At 38.1% G+C, this 26,314-nt stretch overlaps 1 protein-coding gene across 1 annotated transcript in view; it reads right to left on the minus strand.

The window, feature by feature from the left end:
• Positions 1-477: 477 nt before the first annotated feature.
• The window catches only part of TRHDE (thyrotropin releasing hormone degrading enzyme), a 213,069-nt gene continuing 187,232 nt past the window's right edge, over positions 478-26,314 (minus strand). Inside the window, exons 15-19 of the mRNA XM_071423413.1 lie at positions 25,974-26,081; positions 14,584-14,751; positions 13,926-14,066; positions 7,408-7,489; positions 478-5,516 (exon numbers count right to left, since the gene is read on the minus strand). Of these exons, the coding sequence (XP_071279514.1) occupies positions 5,373-5,516; positions 7,408-7,489; positions 13,926-14,066; positions 14,584-14,751; positions 25,974-26,081 (643 nt within the window). The 3' untranslated portion in view covers positions 478-5,372. The remainder of the gene's footprint in view (positions 5,517-7,407; positions 7,490-13,925; positions 14,067-14,583; positions 14,752-25,973; positions 26,082-26,314) is intronic.

The following is a 26,314-nucleotide window of genomic DNA, read 5'->3' on the forward strand; positions in this document are numbered from 1 at the left end:
GATTCACAGCACTTCTCATGTGGGTGGTTCTCCTTAAACACATCTCAATGAAACTGGCTCCATATGTCTTTTAAATTCCAGCCTCAATTGTGTTACCATATTCAGAGATCAAGCTCAGTATCCCTCTCCACTGTCAGCATGGACACAAGACAGAGCTAAGTTTAACCAGATTCTTCAAAATATACTTGATTTTAAAATTCTGCCCAATGAGGGCATGTGGCCTTACTTAGGCGAAAAATCCTTTCTTCTCTTCCTGCCTACTGAAAACAAAATTACTCATGTCAGCATGGACTACTTGCTTAAGTCAGAGTGGTTTCACTGAGTTTCAGAACCGGTATTAAGACTGGCAGAACCTTGCAGAATTGTATGAGAAACAAAGTCACCATTTTTTTACATTTCTGTATGCAAAATTTCTGTATCACTGGTGCCATACAGGTTTATGTAGGCATCTGATTGGTGGTTTTTTTTTTGGGGGGGGGGGGGGGGTTTGTTTTGTTTTTTTAATGGTATGAATACAGTTACTATTATTACTGGAATTATTACCACAAATAATTTGTAGTACATCCTTCCAGCCCACCTGTTAGAAAAAACCCAAGAAATTCCTGTTACACTTTCAAATATTAACAAAAATATCATAAAGAAAGAGTGTCTGTGTTCCTATTCATACTTGAAAATTAAATATTTGACTGTTTGAAAATACTTCTGAAGAAGGGACACTATAATATTCTAGACCTTTACAAACATTTTGGTCAGTGCTTTTCAGCTGGGGTGGCCAGAGCTCAGGGCTTAAGTTTTTTCTGAGCAGTGCAGGTTCATTAGCTGGATATTTGCTTTCTGCTAGCACAAGGCAATGGCATTCATCTCTGAAGATCACCCACAACCCATACTCAGGCCAAGGAACCTTCTGTCTGTTCCATACAGCTGAAAAAAAGGTTGGATGGAGCCCTTCTGCATTTCAGCAGTTCCCAGCTGCTTTCCTAACCCAGGTGGTCTGGCAGCAGTGGCAGGTGATACAGCCAGCAGTTGTCTGACTGCTCCATCCATAGATGTGCAAACAGACTCTCTTCAGGCTGCTCCACAGCTGGATGGTCCTTTTACTCCTTCATATGCATACTGACACTGTGGCTATATATCCTGCTTAGGGCAGGCAGCCTGATATGGTGAGTACTCATAGCAAGAGGGAGTATAAGCTGATTATATACATTAGCAGTTTTCAAGCCCACATCCATTTTCCTCAAAGAGGAAGTTGCACATTTTCCTCAAAGTCTATTTTCACTATCACTTATGATCATGTGAAAAACCAAAACCTTATTATGCAAGTATCTAAATAAAGGCACCCTCTCCTGCAAATATTAGCTTTGCTTTAGTCTATCCAAATTAGATTTTTATGGGAAAAGTATCTCTATGGAGGATTTTACATACACACACACAGACACACACACACACACACACCTACACACTACACAAACACTTTTCATTTTTTATTACTTACTACTAAAGACTTAATTGTATGCCTCAGGATCTTTGCTGTGAAAGTGCCCTTTCACATCAGGGCATATTTCCTTTGGCACTCTAAAGATCAGTGGAATATCTACCACAGACCAAAAATGACACAAAATTCACCTTCAGTTTCCAGTGTAATATCAGAATTCTTGCTATATTCACTGAAAAGATAATCGAAGGTCACAAATTTAGATGCACTTGAGAACACATGCAGTTTTTTTTAACATAATTAATGTCCAAGTACTCCCAGTAATAGCAGAAATGACATGTCATTTCAGAAGAATGCTTTCACAGTGTTCTGCCCTTGTCACAATTAGTAGCTAGTACCATTTTAACAGCTATTAGCAGTGGATACATGAATAATTCTACCAGCTACAAAGTAATAGGCCAGATACTTGTAGTGGACAATTTTATAAAAAAACAATAGCTGTTTCGTTATGCTGGCATAGAATCATGTCTATTCATATGTCTTCCTATATGATTTAAGAAACCATATCAATTAATAACTATAAAGGATCCTGAGTCATACAAAGGCTGATTAAAGATTCTACCCTCATCAAATCTCTATAAAATGACACCCATGTCCATGTCCACACAGCATTCACATTTTGTACATTCTCCTCTCACTAGAAAGGACAAAGTTAAACACTAGTTTAGAAAATGCTGAAAAGTATGGAGTACTTGGCTTCCTAATCACAATCCAAATCATAAAAATGAGGACCATCTTTAGACATGGACAAGGGAAGAAAAGGACTGATAAAAGAGAAAGAAAATCAAAATAAATAGATTTTTCTAAGCAGGTTGTATTAGAATGTTCCATGAGGAATCAACTATTCTTTAACACACAGCTGTGTGAAACTTCTTAAAAAAAGGTTTCTAAAGGCATGTAATAAAATGCAGGATGTTTGAATATTGCAGAAAACAGTTATGGGATTTTTTAGATTTAATCCATTTAAATTTAATCCCGATTCAGTGTGAAACAGCAAAATACAAAACATAAAAAATAAAATAATAGAGAATTATAATGGAAAGGCCAGTTCAACCTTAGAGCAATAATACTAACATTATAAGAATACAACCATTATATAAGCAACACATCAACAGGTATGTATAATGTATACACTTAGGACTTGATATCTGTGGTAGACCAGTTGCTCAAGGCCACTAAAATATCAATTTACATCCAACACCAGCTAAATGTGCAAGAACTTCAATCCAAATGAGCAAGAGCGGGAATTTCTGTGCACTGTGCAGAACACACAGGCTGTAATGAACTTTTGACTTTGAAATATACTGTTATCAGTGGGAAGACCAGAAACTTTTATGTGCAACTTGCAAGGTATGTGGTTCCATCTGTGGTTCTGGAAAAGAAAAGTCATCAAAGACAATACTGACTAAAATTGTAAAGGTACAGACCATTTCACACTCTTCTGTTCTCTGAAATCCTCCAAGCAATTCATATTTGAGGGCTTGGCTTTCTGCACACTCTTTGGATATCACAATTTTGGCCTTCATTACAGGGTAGAGGTTATACTAAATAGTATTTGGCTTGCGTTTTTATTATTAAAAAAAGTCTGCATGTGATTTTTCTCAGTAGAAATTAAAAATGTGACGCTACATACTGGCATTAAGGTCGAGTTTGGTCAACCGCATAAAATAATACTTTTCACTTTTAAATGCCTTTCATAAGAAGATATTCAAGTGCTTTGCTAACATTAGTCAAGCCTCACAACACCCCTGTGAGGTAGGTAAAATACAAAGGAGGAGGAGGATTTCACTCAGCTTTGACATGATAGTGTCTCTGGGCAGCAGGTTCACTAGCACTGCAACATAGCACAAAGGTTTAGGGCTTACTGCTATAAGGCAAAGAGTTAACAGTACAAGAGCACAGGATTTCCTCTTCTTTTGGTTATACGTGAGTCAAGCTAATGTGCTACACAGCACCAAACAGCTAAACAAATGCCCACACAAGGATTTCATGCACCCAATCCACAAACAACAGCCTCCAAAAGTAAAGGGCACACAATGACAGGTGCAAGACGAGCACAACAGCTCTGTTTTGGGATGGGTCTGCTAGTTTTTGAGGAGCAGAATACCTTGGGAAAGAGAGCCCAGAAAACAATACTGTCTCCACATAACTCTGAAAATATCTGAAGATGGTTTGGTTTGGTTCTTTTCACACTAATGTTTCAATTCACAACTTACTGGGGATAAGCAACTGCAAGTGTAAAGCATGTTAGTTAATTTCCATGCCTTGTGAGGGCAACAACCAGATAGAATGGCTGCTCTCTGCTTTGGTGGGCCATGTGTTCCCAATGTACACAGCCATGATGTGGTCAGATGGTTGGGATAGCTTGGGACGGGACAAAGAAGCACTGCCCCACATCTACATTCTACCTCTGAAGCCACTGCAATCTGACTCCTGAAAACTGTATTCTTGTGGCTTTTTCCTCCACAGTGTAGACATGAGAGAGTATTTGGCCCCCCTCCAGTTTTATGCTCAGCATTTAGCTTCAGAGTGCAGATAGTCATTGTATAATTCCACTGTGTCACTGATCTTTCAGATTAAGGATTGAGAAGAAACAAAATTGATTAAGAAAAATGTCATTCATGAACAATAGTCTATGTGAAGTACAAGGGAACAGAAAGAAAACCATGTTCTTAGTATTAGTCAGTACAAATAAACACATGTACACCCCCCTCACTTTCTCCATATTTCACTTTTCAATGATGGCATAAATAGTACATTCTATATTTGCAAAATTATTGCCCATACAGAGAATCTGACCTGTCTATCATAATAAATCACTACAGAGACTGGTCTACCACATGAAAGACAGCCCTCTTAGGTAATTTTAAGTCTTTGCATGCAAGATATCTCCCTTTTTCCTAATTTTCATTTGAATCCTATGTTTATTTATAATACTTGTGCACTATGAGCTAAAAAACTTACTACTGCACAGGCTGGGTGACCTGGGTGATCCATTGTGAGTTTCAGTGCCTTGTAAAGTAGCTGAGAAGAGGTGGTTCATGGATTCTGTGATATCACTGCAAAGCTCCTGCCCCAGCAGATGTTCGCAGTTGAAACTACACTGTTTCACTGATCAGCAATGAACAAATGTATATGATTATAATGTAATGATGATGTTCTTCTCATTTTCTCTCTCTAATCCTGCTCCTGGCCCTTTTCTATTTCTCTTCTCTCACTATTCTGCTTATTTAAGTAAAGAAATATGGAGACTGCAGATACAACTGGTAACTCGAAAAATGAACTGGCATCTTTGTAATCATTAAGAGACAATCTGAGTGGTAGACAAACTGGCAGCAAGTGGGAAAGTTGATTTTACATCTCATACCGCCCCAAGCTGGAAGCCTTCTGCATTTCCTGTTCCTGGCTTTCCTTTTGTCCATTGAAACAGTGATTGTCGTAGAGTCTTTGTGCTTTGTATAATGCCCAACTTTGATGTAACCAGAACTCACATACAAAATGTGGCTGTTATACATAAGCATGCTAAAATACAGGCAGAGACAGTACAAGCATGCACAAAATAGTCTTTGAAGGATTTTTGTTTGTTTTTTTCCCAACATTTACATGCACCACTTAATATCATGTTTGGTTGTGTACATTGAGGACTGGGTTTCACAAGCATTCATGATCTTCTCTTCTGAAAATCTTCTTGACAATTTCACAAGATTTCAGTGTAAAAAGAAAAATCCACAATGAAAAAAACAATAAACCAAAAAACCTTATCCCTGCAATCTGATCTTGTCTTCATGATTTTCATCTTGAACACTTTTAAAATGTCTCCTCTTCCTCTTGCAGTGAGAATCCTCTTGCATCATGTTAAATGATTGGCTAAAAAGACAGATTACTGTGTCAAGGATTTTCTTAGCCACTGGAACAGTTCTTCCTTATAAAGCCTTTGCCACCGCACATTGGCTTCCACTGTTTCGACAGCACGAGAGAAAGAGACAGCAGCTCCCCCTTCGTAACTCTTTATAAAGTTCTTTAGCTGGAAATACAAGTTAACAGGTTAAATTTGCAGCAACTAAAGAAAGCAAGTTTTTCCAGTGCATACAAATAAGTCAGCCATTTAGGACAAACTTCCACAATCAATGTAGAAGCAAATGCAGTATCAGGTAGAAAGATTTAATAGGAAATATATTAAGACACCAAACTGTCAATTAGATGTGATGCAATTGCTTCACATTGCACTGGAAGATATTGATATGTCAGTGCTGGATCATATTAATATAATTACCTCCTTCCCTCCTGCAGCTCAACTGCTGCACTGCGTAGATGGCTGTTCTTAACTTTTATTTGTACCTAAGAAACCAAACTGGGAGCACTGGAATTGCTTCTAATTAAGGTTTATATGCAAATATCAGTAGAAGGCAGTACTGATGCCCTCTGGTTTTATCAAGCTTCAAAACACATTAATTTTATTTTGATATGCAGATCCCTTTTGGTTATATAATACAGGTCAGTTGCTGAAAAAAGGAAGGGATGTTTACAGTGAGAAGAGAATGGCAAAACAGCAAGTAGGCATGCATTTGATAATCTTTGAATGCCTGAAACATACTCCTTCCCTTATATGAAAACTTTGACCTTTTTTTCTGCAGACTGAAAATGCTCTTGTTCTCTTCTTGTGTATACTCAAAGTACAGCACCGGCACTTGGATTATTATACCCAATGGTGCTGGCAGGTTTTCAATTATTGTTGTTCTTTTTAAGTGAAAATTGAAAGGCTGATCTGCACAATAGTTTGCAGGTTATGTTGACTTGTACAAAATTAGATGGTTTTAGCAACACTTATGAATAACTAGTTTATTTTTTTTTCCTGGTGACACCAAATTCATCATGGTTGCTAAACTCTGACTTCCAGCAACATCTCTGAGCCTCGGCTCAAAACTGAAAAGGTTGATTCTGCAACTGTCTCATTCCCATCACAGTTAAAAGCATGAAAGGGACCTGGAAACTATCAAAATCAGACTTTACTTGATCTCTGTACTTTTTATACCAAAATGTTTACAATACCAGTTTCTTTTAGGGACGTATAACCAGGCAGCTTACCAATCCTGTCATGAAGGTGGAAACTAAGAGTACAGAACGCTTCCTTGTGCAGGGCAGTAACTCAAATCTGACAAACAGTGTCATTCCCACCTGAAGGGAGGAAACCACCTGTGGCCACTCCCTAAGCTACTGAGGCCACTAGACTTGAGTGCAGACAAATGGTTGGATGCAAAACATCAGAGTACAATCAGAGTTCACATAATAGTGGTTGTGCTGCTTAAGAATCACTGTATCCATTTGGAGCAGCATTGAGTAGGTGATAATCAGGGTACAGCACAACTGTACAGCTACCTCAGTCAGAACTGGTGTGAAGTTAAAATGAGAAATCTTTCCCATCTAAATCTTTCCCATCTAAATAAGAAGTACAAATTATTGTGGTGTCATTTCGCCAGCATATTCAGTTAGCAGATTTTCTCACATGGAAAATACTCTGAGAAAAACAGAGAATACATTGGCAGCTTCTACTTTCAACACTTATGTTTTCGAGGTCTGCCCTCTGCAGCATAAGCTAATGAAGATAGAAACATCTCATCTTCAGTTTCTCAACCAATAGTGAAGAGAAAAAGATAAACCTTCATATCCAGCCGAGCACAAAGAACTGCCTGTACAGTACCCCTCCTGACACCAGCTCTACACACTTGTGTGCTTTTGTGATCTGCTCCTCATCCTTGTGCTGCCTAACAGGTTGGTGCTGCACAGGCAGTTGGGCCTTCAACTGCAGCAGAGAGAACAGAGTTTCAGTTGTCCAGAGTTTCTGGAGAACTGTTCCTGCCCTGCTCCCTGCTTGCAATGAACACAGCCTCACATGGCAGAAGTAGTTTAAAAATTACCTCTCTTAGTTCTCCTTCAGTATTGAGGAATTCCGTGACCCCACTGACAAGCTTTGAATTCATAAATAATGCTTCTCCATACCTGCAAGGGCAAAAAGAAGATGCACAGAGAGTTACTGCAAGAGCCAGGTCAACTGAAAACTAGGAAGTAATCTTCTGTAATCAAGAGAGAAGGCATAGGACTGATTTTGGGGGATCAAGGGAATAGCACTGGAATGGGGTACTGGTATTTCAGGCTGAAAACCTAGACTGAGACCTTCTTCTAGGCTGAAATGTTTGTAATTATTAAGTCAGATGCTATTAAGCAGAATGGGTATAACTACAGGCACAGATGAGTGCTCCAGAGGAGGAGAGGACCAAACCACCACCCACTAAATGGAACAGAGGGAAGACTTCATGGCAGTCTGCAACTTCCTTATGAGGGGAAGAGGAGGGATGGGCACTGATCTCTTCTCTGTGGTGCCCAGTGACAGGACCTGAGGGAATGGCCTGAAGTTGTGTCAGGGGAGGTTTAGGTTGGATATCAGGAAAAGGTTCTTCACCCAGAGTGTGGTTGGGCACCAGAACAGGCTTCTCAGGGAAGTGCTCACAGTACCAAACCTGTCTGAGTTGAAGCAGTGCTTGGACAATGCTCTTGGGCACACACTGGGAATGGCCCTGTGCAGGGCCAGGGGTTGGACTCAATGATCCTTGTGGATTCCTTCCAACTCAGCTTATTCTGTGATTCTGTGAAATAAAGCTCAAAATACACTTGCCAATGAAGGAGCAGAGCAGCAACTATGGAGAATTATTCTGAGGAACCCTTCAAGCTGTACCATTAAATCAGACTTTTTGATGTGCTGCAGCCTTCTGTATATTTTGTATTCATCCATCTCATCTACATTACAAATAGCCTCTCAAAAACTGAACTGCATCAAATTTTCTTGTTCCACTACCTGATAATTAAAATAAATAATGCTGATAGGAATAATACTACTAAAATAATCCCCTGGGCCACAACGCAGCATTTCAAAGAACCAACCTGGAATGAAAATTTGAAAGCCTGGGCAAGGAATATTTAAAGGATATGCAGAAGCAATCAGGAATGACATTTGGCAGGCAGTTGCTTTGAAACTGGCTGTTCAAATCCTCCTATTCACTTGCTTTTCCACAAGTATTTTTCAATCCTCCAAATAAAGCACTATAGCACCACTGACCTAGTGATCACTCCATAAGTTTTACATTTTATGTTGGAAATAGTTTAGTCTGTGGACTTTGTTGTTTTGGGGCTTGGGGTTTTTTCAGTCTCCAGCATGAAGAGTATAATTCCACTGGAAACCAGAAGTAAGTCAAGTTAGATGTCATTCAGCATAGTAAAAGGCACTTGACAAATAGTTACCCTTATATTTATCTGCACGTATGTCCAAAGCAGTATCTAGCTAATCTAAACATGACTGGTTTTAAGATAGGGAATCCAGATCTCCTGTCAGAGATGTGCAAGTATTACCAATAGGCTTTACTGAAATTATGTTCATCTGGGGGAACAATTCAATTCATCATCCACTTTTACAGACTGATTTATAGAAAGAGTTCAAAATTCAAAGTGAAACGAACCAGCACAGACACAGCTTTCTGTTCTGCTTCTGTTAATCCCAAATTGATTACCCTCAAATGCTTAGGTACTCTAAGCCACAGTTCTTTCAAAGGGGAGAAAGAAAGAGAAGGAAAACCAAAGCAATAGGTACAGAAAGATGAAGAGGGAAGAGAACTACAATCTCTTTGAGAAGAGTCTGTTTTAGGGAATGTTTACACTATATTGCTTGTTATCTTGAGCTCTTGTGAGGAGAAACACTGTTAGAGGTATCAAAAATCCTACTCCCTGATCACTAATAAATGAATTAATAATGGCTATTTCAGCAAGTACATATCTTTTCCCAAAATTTCAGTCACACTGGCATATACAGACATCCAGAGGCAAACTATGGGAAGTAGGGATTTCATGGTACTTTAAGTAGATTTAGGCTTTCTAACAAAGCCCTTTATTATTACAGTCTCAAACATAACTGACTGTTTGGAAAACGGGAAGCTCCTCTTGATGGGGTATTTTGACAATACCAATCCACTTTAGACAAGCAACTTCATAAAAACAGCTGCAGGAATTTTATTTTTCTTACAGTCTACTGTAGCCACCACAGGGCAAACAAGAAGCAACAGAATTCCTTCCACTAAAAATGATACCTTCATGCACACCTGTGCTGATTACTGCCCATTATGTGTACTTGATAAGAAGTCAGCCATTTACAGCAATTTCTACAGAAGCTCTGCTGATGAAAAAGCTAGAAAAGTCACGTTCCAAAACAGTATTTTGCAGGTGTGAAACAAAAGAATAAATAGGAAAAGTGTTCGGTCTTACAAGTGTCAGTCTTCTCACCCTTCACAGGATAGACAACAGCACAAGAGAACCAGGGCCTTACATGCCTGAACTTTAGGGAAACATTCTGCAGACACAGACTCTCCATTGCACCTTTCCTTCTGCGGTTGTAAACCCTCCAGTGCCCCACGTTTGTACAGGCTTTGCACTTGTGCAATCTCTAGAGGCAGCATAGTCCATTTACTTTGGACAGATATAAATGCCTTCCCAAATACTGTCAAGTTCCCAAATGCTGACAAATGATTCAGCTCTTGAGAATGAAGGAATTCTTATAGGCATCTGATGTATTAAATTTTCACACACTGACACGTGCTCACAGGATGAAAATGCTTTAGGAGACAAGGTAGTGCATGCTCAGGTAACATGAAGTCAAGCATAGTATTTTCAATTCTCTTTTTCAGAGTTGTAGCACAGATTAGTCCCACAGATTTCTTACTAAAGACTTGTTGGGCACCTCAATTTTTAAGTCACCTGTGTAAATTATACGAGTGACTTTGAAGATGTTATACATCATCAATATGCTCTGGAAAATGTGAATACAAGCATACTTTAAAATATGAAGGATTAACAATATTTTGTGACAATTCTAACTCCCTGACATGCTATGTTTAAAGCAGGAAATAGAGTTGTAATTTAATCCCCCTCAGCTATTTCACTTTACTATCTGAAACATCAACACTTTTTACACTAAATTAAATGGAAAATACCACTGAGATATCACCTTATTAAATTAATGTTTCATACAAAGTATTTTAAATTTGAATCAAATTAAATAATAAATTATAATCGTAGAAAAAGGATGCCTTGGGACAAAGTCTTCTTGAATCATAGAATCCTAGAATGGTTGGGGTTGGAAATAAAATCCAGTTCCAATCCCCTTGCTATGGGCAGGGACACCTTTCACTAGACCAGGTGAAAGTCGTATCCAACGACATCTCACCACTCTCACAGTAAAATAATTCTTCCTACTATCTAATTTAAACCTGCCGTCCTTCAGTTTGTAGCTTTTTCCCCTTGCCTTATCACCACATGCCCTTGTAAAAATCCCTCTTCAGCTTTCCTGTAAGGACCCTTTAGGTACTGGAAGGTGCTGTAAGGTCTCCCCAAAGCCTTCTGTACATTCCCAGCTCTCTCTCTCTCTCTCTTCATAGGTCAGATACACCAGGCATCATATCAACTTTGTGACTGTCCTTGGCACTTGCTCCAAGAAGTGCATGTTGTTCTTGAACCATAATTCCACAATAAAGCTTGTATTTTTAAAATTCAGAACTGTGGTGAGCTCATGTCAGAAACTTAATCACAGAATCACAGAACATTAAGGGATTAGAATGAACCTTAAAGATCTTAATGAATGAACTTAGAAGTTCATTCTTAATGAATGAACTTAGAACTAGAATGAACTTAAAGATCATCCAGTTCCAACCCCCATGTGCAGGGACACCTCCTGCTAGACCAGGCTGCTCAAGGCCTTATCCAACCTGGCTTTGAACCTTGCCAAGGGATGGTTGTCCAACCTCCCTGGACAACCAGTTCCAGTGTCTCATCACCCTCACAGTAAAAATTTCTCCCTAATATCTAACTTATTTCTTCTATTTGTACCCATTCCTCCCTGTCCTATCACTACAGTTCCTGATGAAGTCTCCCCCTCTGGCTCCATGGTAGGCTCCCTTCAAATACTGGAAAGTTGCTATTAGGTCTCCATACAGCCTTCTCTTCTCTGGACTGAACAACTCCAAGTTCCTCAGCCTGTCTTTGTAGGACAGGTGCTCCAGTCCTCTTACCAACTTTATGGCCTTCCTCTGGACTTGCTGCAACAGCTCCATGTCCTTCATACTCTGGGGACACTTGAACAGTACACAGCTCTCCAGGTGGGGTCTCACCAGAGCAGAGTAGAGGGGCAGAATTCCCTGCCTTGCCCTGCTTTGGATGCAGCCCAGAGTTGGCTTTCTGGGCTGTGAATGGACATGGCCAGGTCATGTTGAGGTTTTTCCTCAACATCACCCCCAAGTCCTTCTCTTCAGGGCTGCTCTCGAATCACTTCTCTGCCCACCCTGGGTGTGGGTGTTCCTGGGATTGCCATGACCAAGGGGAAGGACCTTGCATGCTATCGTGTCACTGTTTCACTGAACAGTTAAGGGGCAAGGTATGAACTAGACTCTACTCTCTCAAAGTCTCATCTAAAAGGTTCTAATCTGTGATTACAAACAACATTACTTTTAATATATAACATGTATGTACAGCTTGCATAAACCGTTTCATTTCACTGCACTGAATCTTTTGGTGATCAAAAGAAGCTCAAATGGATGTCATGTTTAGAAAAAGCAACTGCTACAATCTTTTTGGTGGCTCTGACTTGTGTTTAAAGATCAAACTGAATGAAGATTACACAAAGAGAGTGTCGAGCAATAAGACAAACTCTCCGTTATTTTCATTTTAAAAAGGACAGTAACAGGTCTTTTATGAGGCCTTACTGATTGTTATGAATCCACATTACACAATGATGCATCCCAAGCAAGCAAAATAAGTACAATTCAACTTCTAGGTGAAGTTAAGCTATTTTAAATTATAACCCAAAAGATTTGGCACGTGGCACAGTTTGTTAAATATTTTCTATTTGTGTACACTGCTTAACTTTGTCCACGTCTAAAATCACAGGTGCTATGCAGGTTGTCAGATAAAATATACTTACTAAGGCAGGACACAACTAGAGCATATGTGTTTGTAGCAACATAAATTGTGATGGCTTTATGCCTAAACTCTGGACAAATCCCTGGAGGAACCTGAAAAATTATTTGCCATCTGAACTGGCTTGTGTAATAGTAATACATCTGCCATCCAGTTTCTGTCTAAAATCCAGTTCCTGGAATAATCACACCAAAAGCAGAGAACTCTTAATTTTTAAACTCTTCAGCACTCTTAGAGCTTTTTTGGAAATGGCTTTCAAGAAGTATGCTTCTGCAATATAAATTTCCAAAACCAATTCCAGCTCAAACCTATTCTTCTAAAATCTCACTATACTACTAAGTATTATCCAAAACAGCATGAACAATTTTCTGAATTTTTAGGAAAATTAAACTCAGTGTCTGAGTTTCTTTGACACTTACTTTGATGCTGTAAAACCTGTAGGAAGTTTGCACCTGTATTCATCAGGCACTGGGATTTAGTTGCTTAAATACACCACTTTAAATGTACCATTTCAAATATTCTATGGTACAATAGTTGGCTCCTCACAAGTCCAGAATGGAACAGATCTGCAATGCCTTTCCTGCCAACACCAAAGGTGTGACCTGGCATGGGATGCCTTAAAATCTTGGACACCTGCCTTTCAGAATCTGAATCTCATCCAAGCTGTGGTCCTTTTTAATCTGTCAGTATCAGATGAGTTGCTGTGCAATCTTTCAGGCCCTCAGGCTGTCCCTAAAGAACTACAGAATTTTGTGATTCATTGAATTAATATCAAAATCTTCATCAAAAAGGATTTTAAAATGTTGACTGGGCTTCAGAGTAGGCACATGTAGCACTTGTTCAAAGAGAAAGAGAAGCAGGTGTAAGGAGCAACCTTGTCTCCTTTCTGTTCATCTATTTTTAATTCAAAATGTTGCTCCCCTATTACTTGAAACTCACCTAAAACACAGAGTGGAAAGAAAAGGGATGACACTATATTAACATCCTTTTGAAAATGGAAATGATTCAAAATGTGCATTTTTTTCCACAGCTGAAACAATATTTTTGAAAAGAGTATTTTTTCTATCCAACTTTAAATCAGAAAAATTCCTTTGGGAACTGCCATTTTTTCTCTGTGTAGAAATAGGACTGCAGCACTTGACATATAGATAAAATTCATTATCATAAGCACAGACACAATACACTAATATATATACAGATGATTTCCAGGAGACAAATGTCTCTATGCATGTGTGTGATAATCCATGAATAAATGCATTTATGACTCATGTGTGGCTATTTCATATTTAGAGACATCTCTATTCATGTATTAAAAGATAATGGACTAGATTCAGGAACTTACATAAATACACACTTATACAATACTTACACAAATTATATAAAGATAAGAAAATAAAAATAAATTAAGAATTTTTATCCATACCTAGCATTCAGTATTTTCCATTTGTCTCTGAAAAACTTCCAAGCAAGATCCCTTCCATGTGGATTTCGAGCTACATGGATTATCACATCAATTGCATCCTGATCCAGGACAACTTCAGAGTTGAGAGACAAATTCAAAAGTCTAGTGAGAGAAACAAGAACATTTAGTTTCACAAACACATTGTCCAACGTCAGTCCATCAGAAAACTTTTGGAAAAAAAAGATCACTGCTGAATTGTTTAAGTCTCCAAGTGAGTTCAGTGGATTATTTCTATGATTCCAAAGACTGGACACATTTAGGAATCAGAAAAATCTCGATGTAAAAATATTTGAGGAAAAGCTGAGTGGAACTTTACACGTGCATTTTTACTGATCTGTAAGATCAGATTGGTCACGACATGGTAAATAAAGGACACGGTAACAAAAAAATACCAATAATTATTACAGGATTTTAAACATTTCCAATGAAGAAAGGAAAATCTGGAACTGATATGTGTCAGTTTTCGTATTCATTAATGCAAAAGTGTAAGATGGTTTCAACAGACAGTAAGCCTGTACTTGAAAAGCAAATTTCTGTCCTTTAGATGAAAGCTCAAGTGATGATCCATAACTGTTGAAGTGATTATTAGTAACAGATTCAAATATTGAATATTTTTTACCTGTTAAGCAAATTTCTGTCATCACTGCAAGTTAAGGCTTCTAATAGTATTTTCTTCTCAGACACTGCTGTGGTAGAATGAAATTTCATCCAAATGAACTCCCATACATCTTCATCCATCAGTGAAACTCCTGTACAGTAGACAATGTCTCTCACATTGAGAGGGATTCTACAAGAGAAATCAGTATTAGCATTTTGGTAAACAAGCAGCCTCCTGATCTTGGATACAAAGGAGGACCATTTCTGAGACTTCAAATTTATTGTCCAATAGTAATGGGCTTTTTTGAAAATTACATTTGCTTCTCTTTACTGCTGCGAACATTTTCCAAGCCATCCTAATGGGCTTTCTAAAGGGTAGCAAATGCTTGGCATTTTCTTCATAACACCATCACATTGTCAGAAGACTATAAAATATGGTCATGGAGTTCATCAACTTATAATGTGCCACATAACCTACAGATAACATAAGCTCTCCAAATTAGTATGGGATCTTATCACTGCTGCTGGGCTCTGTGCCAAATCTGCTCTTCTTGTCTTTTCCACTGTTTTACAACAGGACCTGAGCAGCCAGAAACTCCTTCTTGCTTGGCTGGAAAGTGCTTCATCTTCATATAGTAAGATACAAGTAAGAAAGGATGTGATGTGACAATGATATTTAAATATGATATTGTCAGGAAGAAAGATTTGGGTGTTTTTTTTAGCATATAATACCAGTACAAAAGCAGCTGTGCCATAGAGAACTGTAATTACTGCTAAATTAATATCAACTTAAACTACAGTGAAATTACCAAATTCAGACCTAGTGTATATATGTGCATATGTATGTGTTATATAGTATGTGCATATGTACAGTGTTCTTCTAAAAAGGTCTCAGCTGGGCTTTCAATTTCCTACCTTGCTTATGTTTCCTATACAGGCATAGAAGCTGAAAAATTTGTACCATTGTCCCATTAGTTCAGGTAGGAACTGTGGGCTGGAAGGACTGTCACTCTGTGTTTGGCTAGTACAGACACAGCAGCAGATGTACCTAGAAGTGGATGTCTTACCCCAGAATAGATAGCACTCCTCACTTTCAAAATTTACAGTAAAATGTATCAATTCAATGGGCTTTCCCAGCTAGCCATTTTTTACACTCTAAGGGCCAACACCAGCAATTTTAGCAGCAGTGTAGTCAGTAAGCACAGGATCATTTCCATCTCTGGAAAGGAAGGAGACCTTAAGACAAGGGATGGAGCTGATCCCATGATCATAGCCTAGATGTCACCATTTTCCTTGCTAAGCAAACTCTACTGCCACCAAATCAGTAGTAGTATACTTGCAGTGCTGCAGCAGATCTAATCAAAATCATCCAATCAACTGCTCTAGGGAAAGTTTTAGGTCTGTACCTATAAGCTAAGTAATTAGGACAATGTGAAAAAACTCAGCCCATACAAAGCAAGACATCTAACACAAATACTGCTTTTAAAAGGCTTACTTTCAGAAATTACAAAATGTACAGCTATGAAACACTACCAACTTCTCCTGTGAGAGGCTTGCAGTCGGCACTGTAGATAGGGGGGTTCCTTTTGTAGAAATGAAAATTGCTTATGAAAGTGCAAATGTCCCCAAAGTAATTTCTCTTTAACTATCACTCCTACAGAGAGTCCTCTAATTGAATTTTGTCCATTTGTGGGGATTTTTGCTTTCTCACTCGTCCAGTCATTTTGGGCGTGCATTCTATCATTATCTAAATATCCGAAATCTCTTCAGTCTACAGGTTTTTTAGTATTAGAGATTCCTGGAAAATTGCAGTTCCAAGGCACTAGATCAGCATGTGGATTGTTTGTCCCTTGTATTAACCGAATCAAGTGGATAAAATTACCATTATTTTGGTACTGCTTGGGTTGTAACACTGCAGAACACATCCTGTTGTTAGTGAAACCTCATCTGTGCATTCAAGGCTGCTCTTTTTTTTAAAGAGCTAATATGATTGATGGATACTTCAGAAGAATAAAAATAAACGTTTAAGAGCATCACTTTAAATGGCTTTAATTTGAATACTGATCCAATTTATTTAACTTTCTTTTTCTTGCATTAGAGATATGATGGTGAGAATGAAATGTGTAGCTAGTCGAGCTCATTTAAAAATTAAACACTTTAGGAGAGAAAGTTAAAAATTAAACAGTTAGGAAAAAATGAACTAAAATCGTGCTATGCCTTTACAGGGATTTCTTTCTTTCAAGAGTGAATTATAAAGCTCTACAATGAGCTAAGAATAATGTTCTAAGTCATAATTAATTGGTACATATTTGCTCCTATTTAAAGTATGCTCTAACAATTGAAGATACACTTATAGAATTGGACCATAATTATTTATCTTCTGGGGAAATTGTGTTCTAATTTTTTAAATGTAAATGCACACAGATTAGACAGTTCTTTGATTAAGTAACAAGTTTCAACACCATTTAGGGTTCTATTTGACAAAGTAAATTAATCAGGAACATTATTCTTATTTTTGCAACAATTTAACATTTAACTTAAGCCTATTTTTCTTGATGACTATATTTATAATCTTGTTTAATAGGTTACAAGGCTCAGATAAGAAACAAGAATGAAGTATTAATACTTTGTTGGCAGATCTGTAATACAGATTCTATTATAAAAAAGAGCACCATACAGCTTATTTTTAAAAGCTTCAATCCCAAATCCTATATTCCCATTCTCTATTACAAACTCCAGGAGTCATGCTGCTGGCACCATTGTGCAGAGAGAGGAGGAGATGATCCTCTGCCATAGCACTTACCCATTCTAAAGAGAGAGGGCAGAACTTTCCCTTGAAAACTGAGGTACAGAGCTGTGATGGGCTCGACATTGAGGAGTCTGTCCCACCTCGAATTCAGAGGACATTAACTGAGGATGTGGCTACTCAAGGTGTCTGGGGCAAAGCTATGCACAGTCCCTGTCCTGTGCTCCCAAGTTTCAGCTATCACAGGTGCCTGACAGAGGCAGGCAGAGAATACATCATCCCCCAAGTGATGGTTACTGCTATTGCTCCTTCCCATTCCTACTGCAGATCCCCCACAAGTGAACATGCAAAGACAAGCTCTTCAACACTGATTTTAATAACTGAACAATGAGTTAAGTACTTCTTTTTGGTACCAGTCCCTGAGTAGGTATGTCTTTTTCCATTCTGGACAGCTTTTGCAACAAAAATATGGTCGTTTCTGATCATAAAAAATATAGTGGTCATTTTCCAAAGTTGTGGAGAGATCATCCCTGAATGAGAAAATTGGAAGCTAATCTATTGAAATTTTAAAGATTTCAAATTAATTACTGCTAATCCGTAATCACTACATATAGGGTCATTTTACTCTGGTGACACATAGAAGTCAGAAGACAAAAACCACTGCCTGAACCAGCTGCTCCATAATGCCCCGTTTCACCTTTTACAAGATGAAGTCCTCTCTCTATTTAGACCCAGATGGTCTTCCAGAGTGCTAAGTCCTTGATTAACTCATGCACTCAGCAGTGGGTTTTTCCTCCTTAAGTTTTATTGACTTGAGTGCAAGATTCTACTCAAATGTTGTAACAACCTATTAATTACTAAATCACTTCAGCAACATTGGCTCACATTAGCTGGCAAAGCTCCAGAAACATTTCAAAATGCATGAATAGCTATGCCTGATTTTTTTTTTTCAGTAATTAAAGCTTCTAGGGGTTGCAAACACAGAAGAAGGGATTCACTTTATTTTTTTACATTTATCAGACACTCATGTGTGAAAAAAATTAAAATAACTCTCATTTTTTCACATTTGCTGCTAACAACTTCCAAAAATAGCTGCTAGGCATCAATCCCTTGAAAGAACCCAGTGCCTCTTCCAAGAAAATAACAAAAGTAATTAACCTGTTGGCCATGTTCTCACAAATACTTATGTAGGCGGTTAAACTCAAGTACATTTCTCAGTTGTTGCAAGACAGTAGCACTACTATGTCCATGTGAAACACAGAAATAAAATTATCTACCACAAGTAATTAGATAGAGAAATAAAGGAGAAAGTAAAGGAAAGAAAAAATGCTTGTTTGGAAAAATTTTGATTTTCTATCACCTAAGCCAGACTTCATTGAAATTACTTCAATTAATGACTGGTAATTTACTACTCCCTCAGATCTATGGGGAGTTTTGTTTATAGACATGCAACACACTCCTATACATGCCTGCAATTGTTTTTCTGGTGGCATTTCTACTGAGTTGTTAGAGGTGCAGGCAATTAAGCACACTGCCAGCCCAGGCAGGTGGATTGATATGAATCTGTTATTCCTTGTAGAGGAAACACAAAATTTTCATGAACAAGTGTGGAGGTTCACAATGCACAAATTTGGCTTACTGGTTATCACTGTACTTCAAATTATGTGATGGAAGAAGTTTACTTCACTATTTACACATTTCTTAAGATGATAAAGAATTAACTAATGTTCCTAACCATCACAGCAGCATGACAGAAGTGAAATGGAGAACAGTAGCCACTGAAAAAGTCCATATCTACATTATTACACTCTAAAAGAAGAGATGAGGTTGTTTAGTGCAGAGATGTAAGATCCTGTTTTCATTACTTAGTAACCAAAAGTGGTTCATTTGTAATTCAAACAACACACAGATGTGTTCTGACTTGACACCCACAGACAGAACAGCAAAGTTCATCTCTTCTTCTCTTTTCAGGGATCTCTGGCCTGTAGCAGGGCACCCTGCCCCCCACAAGAGCTTATCTGTTGCTTGTTAACCAGTCAGGTAACTCAAACAGGAATAGCTGTCTTGTAGTGAGTCCTTTTGGCACCACAGGGTTAACACAGGTCCAGCAACTCACAATTGACAATAAACACCTTAATGTTGATGTGAGATCCAAAAGATAATTTAGATTTTCACTGACAGACACTTCAATTTACAAACTATATAAACTACACCAAACTCTCACTAGGCAGAAATCCTCTACACATTTCATGGAAATGTATGGGGGTTTTCCCATGAGTAGGGATGCATGCTTCTCCATTACTCCCACTGAGACTGAGTGAAGGAATCTGTGTACGTTGTTATTATTTCAGTGGTAAGTTACATTTGACTCCTAATCAATACTGTATCTTTTGCTAGCTTTATTATAGGTACCTTGATGTCGTGCACTGGCTTATGTCATGCTGTAATCTACTAGTAGTTCCTTTCAGTTTTATACTGTGTAGTAACTCTGATTAAGATCTTTTGTCTTTTATCTCCTGTCTGTTCAATAAATAATTAATTTTATTAAAATAGACCTGATCTGCCATCCTCAGTACTTGTGGGCCAGAATAATTTCTTAATTGAAACTGTTGCCAAAACCTGAGGTTAAAACAGGACTTGTCTGAAGCTCCCACTGGTCCTGTGACATGGCCCCACCTCAGCACTCCAAGATTTCTCAGAATAATCTGGATGATTAGACCAGAACAGTTTTAAAAGATCTGTGTTTGCATTCAGAATGGTCCATCAGTCTCTACTTCTCATTCACAAAGACAGACAAATGCAAACTTCATTAACCCATGGGTTACAGAATGGATGCTGGCTTAGCCTAATTCAGTGGAACAGCTTGCACTCCTCACTGCAAACATCATCAGAACAGATCAGAGTGATTGTGACAGAAGATTAATTGTACAAATAGTGAAAAATGCATTAAAGCTAAAATCACCCCAAAGTGATATGACATCAGCATCAGTGAAATGCATTTACCTTAAGTTTTCTAGGGGTATTAAGGCAATTAATTAAGGTACTTTGTTTCCATGTAAATTATGGCAATAAATAGCAATGGTTATGTTTCTAAAGAAGTTAAAAATCGGAGCAAAGGAAAGTGGCTATGACTAGCTGGGGCCTTCCAATAGGTCTGGTATCATCTCACAGAACATGTGCACATAACTGTTCAGTGCTGCATGTCAGCACAAGAACGGCATCACCACAGCCCTACTAACAGAATCAGAACTCCTTTTTCTGCTGAAGGCAAAATCAGCTGTCTCAAATTGAAGCAGCTCTCTCATATATTCATGTTTACATCATCCTGTTTAACTTTGCCCCAAGCAAGCATACATCCACAGGCAACTTTGCCAGCAGAAATGTATATGTGGCAACCTGTAGCTGATGTATGGTAAGAGTAGCTGGCAGGTAACTGTGCCTGCACCCGCAGAGATGTTTGTAAAAACAGGCTCATGTCTATGGGTAAGTTACGCTTCGAGCCGTCATGGTGTGTATTTGAATATTAACCCCTGTTATCACCTGTCAGGACTTTACATATTGCAGCTCTCCATGCATTCTTTCCTGAACTTCAGAAATGCATGTTTACTGAACCTATCCAAGGCAAGTAGTCTGAAAATGCTAATCCTCTTAGAAACATGTTTTTCTTTCAGAATAGATGCAGTGAAAGTTAAAGGGGTTAACAAGGCTGATTATTAAGCTCAGGCAGGCATTGAATGGTAATTTTGTTAATTTTTTAGGCTGAACCACAATGCTGTTATATCTAAGGAGTGTGAATAATGTATTTCTTCACACATGAAAGCTCCACAGGGATGAGCTCAGTTAAATGAAGGTAGAAGCAAACATCTTTATTTTCAGCCAACAGTAGCTTCTCTTGTACAACATTCTGCTCTTGACTGAATCCCAGTAACTTTACATTCTCAAACTACAAGGGAAATTTCAACATGGTTATATGCTTTCTACTCTGTATTCTTCTGAACATCAGCATGGAAGTTTCAAGGGTTTCCATTGTTCCAGTACAGGAGCAGCATATATCCCAATTTAAGAGAGTGAAAATGATTGTTTTAAGATCACCATCAAGTCAGAAGTAAATACAGCCCTTCAAGCAATGTCGTTTAAAAAAAAAGAGTAAAATTATTGAAATTCATTGATTACAACACTGCAAGATCTACTTTGAGGTCTAACCCCAGATCTTCAGTAGAAAGAAATAATGACTATTTTTTAACAACTGCAGGGATTAAAATATATCAATTCCTAAACCACCAAAACAAGATGTCTCCTTACAATTTCTTCTGCTTCTGATGCTATGTGTTTGCCTTGCTCCTTGTACAAACAAATTTGCTCAGACTTCTTTTTTTTTCCATTGTATTTTGCCCTGAAAAAGTGATCATGAGCAATACCACCTAAAGCCCCTCACACACTAAGTATTTCTGGCATTTCAAGTACTGAAGGTCCTTTTCCTTCAGATGAATGCTCTCTCATCTTTAGACTGGAGAGCTGTATCATTTCTCCTGCTAATGAAATAAATTCCAGAGGCTGAGCTGAAGCCAGAAGAGGAAAGTGTGTTGCAGTATCTTAATACTGTCCCAAACACCTCACAGACAGGTCATCAGGCTCGCTTTCTGCATTGGCAGATACAGAGCTGAGGTATAAACCAAAGCACAGCAAACCACTGGAATCTCAGCACTACTGCTTGAAATGGTGTTGAAGAGCAGTTGTGCTGGAAAAGAAAAGGAGCAGTCATTTTCTGCTTTAGTGACAACATTGAAAGGCATCTTTTGCAAGGACCCCATACTCTACGATTGCCATTTATGTATTCATTTGATATAGGTATCCTTCCTATTACCTGTAGTGCTGGACCCTAAGAGGCACCACTCACACTTCAGAATCTCATGTTAAGAGGCTCTTCACAGCACAGTGGCTGCTGCCAGCTGCATTTCAGAGGCCCCTAAATCCCCCTGTAGGAAGCATAACTCTGAGCACCTGATTCTGCTCTATGAGCCAAGCATCCAAAAATGAAGCAATACCTAAATAACTTTAAAAATTCCAGTCTTCACAGCCTCTCAGCTGACTTCCATTTTCATGCATAGAGGCTAGTGTTGTAGATCACATATAAATTGGGATTTTTCACTAATTCCAGAAGAAAATCTGCAGCACTATAGTTGGAAATCTAAGGGCTTTTTCAAACAGTATTGAAAATACAAGAAGAGCTCTGGTCTTCCGCCAAGAATGACCATTATTTTACTTGGTGAACAGTGGCAAATTACTTGCACAGTAAAGAGTATATAATTACAAAATGCTAACAGTATCTGATATCACGATTACTTCACTTTCTTATTGTGAAGAGTAGATGGCAATTCATTTCTGGACCTACCAGACTGAATGTAATTACTAAAAAGCACAGCAATTGTAAGTATATGCCAATAAAACACAGTTAGATGTTACTGTACTACCTGACACTTCATCCAAAACCAAATATTACAAATAAAACATTTCAAAAGGACATCTAAAAAGTCATAGATTATTAATGTGGCTAAAAAAGTGATGAATGTTAGGATTTCTTCAGTATTATTAAAAGCACATTCTCTGTTATAGTTATTTCAGCTTTAACTGCAGTAACTGCCAGGGAATCAAAAACCTCCCTGATATGATTTACTGACTGTGCATTTATGCGGTATTTAATATCATATTTTAATTTGATACTGACTTAATTTTCACTTGATTAAAATCTTGAGACACAAACCTAATTCCATTGTCTCTACTGCTTTGAAAAATTTTTGTCATTTTCCAGAATAAAGTTTCTGGGTGGGAGGATGGGTAGTAATGTTGCAAATTAACCTTTATTTTTACTGTCACAGTGACACTCAAATTATATCTATATATAAAATATCTCTGAGCTCTCTGGAACTCTGTTTTTGTGCTCTGGCTATTCAAACCCACCAAAACCAGGCTTTCTGCAACCATCAGTCAATTACATGGTCTTGTTTCAGAAAAGGGAATGACAAACCCAAGAACATTTACAGTAATTGCTGATAAGGAATGGAATAGGCAAGGATACACAGAGTTTCTGTATCTGTCACCAACTTTTTTCACCAGTTGTCAGAGAAGTCTGGAGAAAGAGGAGCGTGAGTTTCCCCTTCTTTGTGAGGAAACAAGACCTGAGGGAATCTTACAGGTTCTGAGGAGGCTGTTTGCAACAAATTCACAAGCAGCTGTTCAGGGCATCAAACTGAGCAAAACACTTGATTGATGACAAAGAATACAAATCAGTACCTTTTAGATATGCTCTATGCATATATTTTGTACTTGTCTTCTTGCCCTTTGCACTTGAGCTAGTTATTGCCTCTAAAGTGCTAAAAGAGACAGAAGCATGACTCAAACGCCATGCTAATTAAATTCTGATTGTGGAATCATCATTTCTTAGTAAAAAAGCAGGAAAAAGAGCCCTTGCTTTACTTTCAGGTTTCAGTCTGAATTAGCTTAAACTGAGTAAAGGTGCTGTGGGATAGCTCTGATTCAACAGGATCTGAACATTCCCGAGAGAACACTGACATACCCTATGAATGTTGTTCATTGTGTGAAACACAAGCTGATTTTATGTTTACTGAGCTGCTATTACTAGTGGTCTTTGTAATGTTGTTTCAATGTAAGTAGATAGTAAAATAAGTTTTGCTCTATGTATTAGTTATAATATATTAGTTACATTCAGGATGTGAGACTGTTCTGAGAAAACTGGGAAATTCTGGAGCACAGGACAGAACAAATCCTACAATCTTAAAAAATAAATAAAAGTGTGTCTCTATCTTCTTTGCCAGTTGTGCCCCTATTTATCAGCTGACTGTCAATCTCTATTCTGTAATTACATTATTTGTTGCAGCCATTTTTCAAAACTGTGCAGTTCCTTTGAGAAACACATTGCTTTAACTTAGTAGCTATTCTCCTCTGCCCTGCTGTGGTGCTTTTATCATAATACTCATCATATGCTGGCAACCACAATCTTCTGCTACCAAAAATGGCCCCATTGAAAGGCTAAGATGAATCTTCAGACAGCTCCTTAAATTTATTCCTTTTCTCTCTTGCTACTGTTAGTAAAGCAATAAGCTAGTGTTTTGTTATGTTTTTCTTTTCTGATGCCTCCTTTCTTAATCCTATTAGAAAGACACAGGCAGGTAGCTTTGCAGGGTGACAGCTTTTTTAACAGTGAATAATCTACTGCTGTGCATGCTAATAGGTAATGCTAGGTTTGATTAACTAATTTTGCAAATGAATATCTAAGTAAATTACTTTTGAAGACTGTTTCCAATGATTCTTTCTCTATAATTGCCTCCTTAAATAGCTTCATACTGATTGTTGCTGCTTATGATAAGAATTCATATAAAACCCTGGGGTATATATTTCATAGTACATATATCTGGTGTCACCTTACACAAGAAAACCTCCACCTCACACACATCTTACTTAAAGGCATCCAGTAACAGTTTCAAGCTACTATTTTTCCAGAAGTTTCAAAGTCATATAGGAAAGTAATTTCCTTTCCTGGCTCGTTTTAAAAGATTCTTGGACACTTATGTTACTGAGTATGCCCATAAAGGATTTTTAAAGATTACAAAGACAGACAGAGATAAATTAATTGCAAACAAACACTGATAAGTCCAAGAAATCTCTGAAAAATCCTGCTTGCTCGTATGGCTAGAGAGATCTGATTCTTTTGCCAAGCTAATACAAGACTGTGACTAAAAATGGGAGACTTTTTCTCTTATCTTTTTCTTTTGTATTTGAAAGTAAAATATTCTCTTTAAAACCAAAATATTATGTCATGTATAAATGTATACAGTGTAAATATTTCACATATCAGAAAATCCACTATTCTTTCTAAAGAAGTTGTGATCTTAACCTATACTCTGCACTGATCTCATTGTCCATAGATCACTACTTACTTAAATATTTGAAATTTCACTTATTTCATATTTCTTAGATGCTTGCCTTTAAAAGATAAACTTCATACACAATCCATGGTCCATGTTCCTTTGCCTCAGCTGAATAAACCTGTGTCTTGGCAGCCTAACTTACATATTTGTTGTCAAACCACTACAGTGCTGCTTATGCTCAAGGCATCAGCTCTAATATTATCTGCCCTCTGAAACCTTACATGAGCTTTTCCATGTATTCCTGAATCACATTAGTTTTCAAGTCATCACCCTTAAATATCTTGTAACATGTCCCTCCGAAACATCTCCTTCCTTACTTCTCAGTCCTTCTGTCTCTAACTCCCATCACTTCTTTAAATGTTTAGCACCTTCTGCTCTCTTACCTCAACACAGGTTTCATGTTTGTCTGACAACATGGTGTTCACTCATCTTTCTTCCTTGAAATCCATCCTTAAAACTTGCCTTCTCATCTTCTAGCATAGAATTATCCAACAGTAATTTACCAGGAGTGGGCAGAATCCCCTCCACCCACTCATATATGCAAAGTCAAATAATTCGTTCTGAAACCCCACAGACATTTTTAAATGACAGCCAGCAACCTCTGCTTCCTCCTGTAAAAAAACTTTGCAAAAGAGGGCACAGCGAAGGCAGGCAGGAAAGGAAGAGCTGTACTGCCTTTCAGTAGGAGAGATGTGAGATTCACATTTCAGCTCCACTTACCGGTTCCTATTGCTAGAAATCCAGTCTGAGATTAACGTTGCAGCCTGCTGGTGACAGTGTTTGTTCCCAAAGCTGCAGGCCAACATGATGACTTCCCGACGCAGCTCTCTGGCCAAATTAAAGAAAGCAATAAGGCTGCTTTAACAAATGTGTCTGAATGTTTACAAAAAAATACTTCTTATAACAAGTGACAGCAACCAGTAGTTGGGCAACATATCAAAGACAATCTGGCTTTACAAATCTCAGTGTCAGTTTAATGCCTGCAACAACTAAAGAAAGGTCATGGATCAAAACCAGCCCCCATTTACATTTAGGCACTCTTCCCAACCTCTGTGGACACA

Source organism: Agelaius tricolor, unplaced genomic scaffold, assembly GCF_023055355.1.
Source record: "Agelaius tricolor isolate 1412-34295 unplaced genomic scaffold, bAgeTri1.0.p SCAF_3, whole genome shotgun sequence".
Lineage (NCBI taxonomy): Eukaryota > Metazoa > Chordata > Aves > Passeriformes > Icteridae > Agelaius > Agelaius tricolor.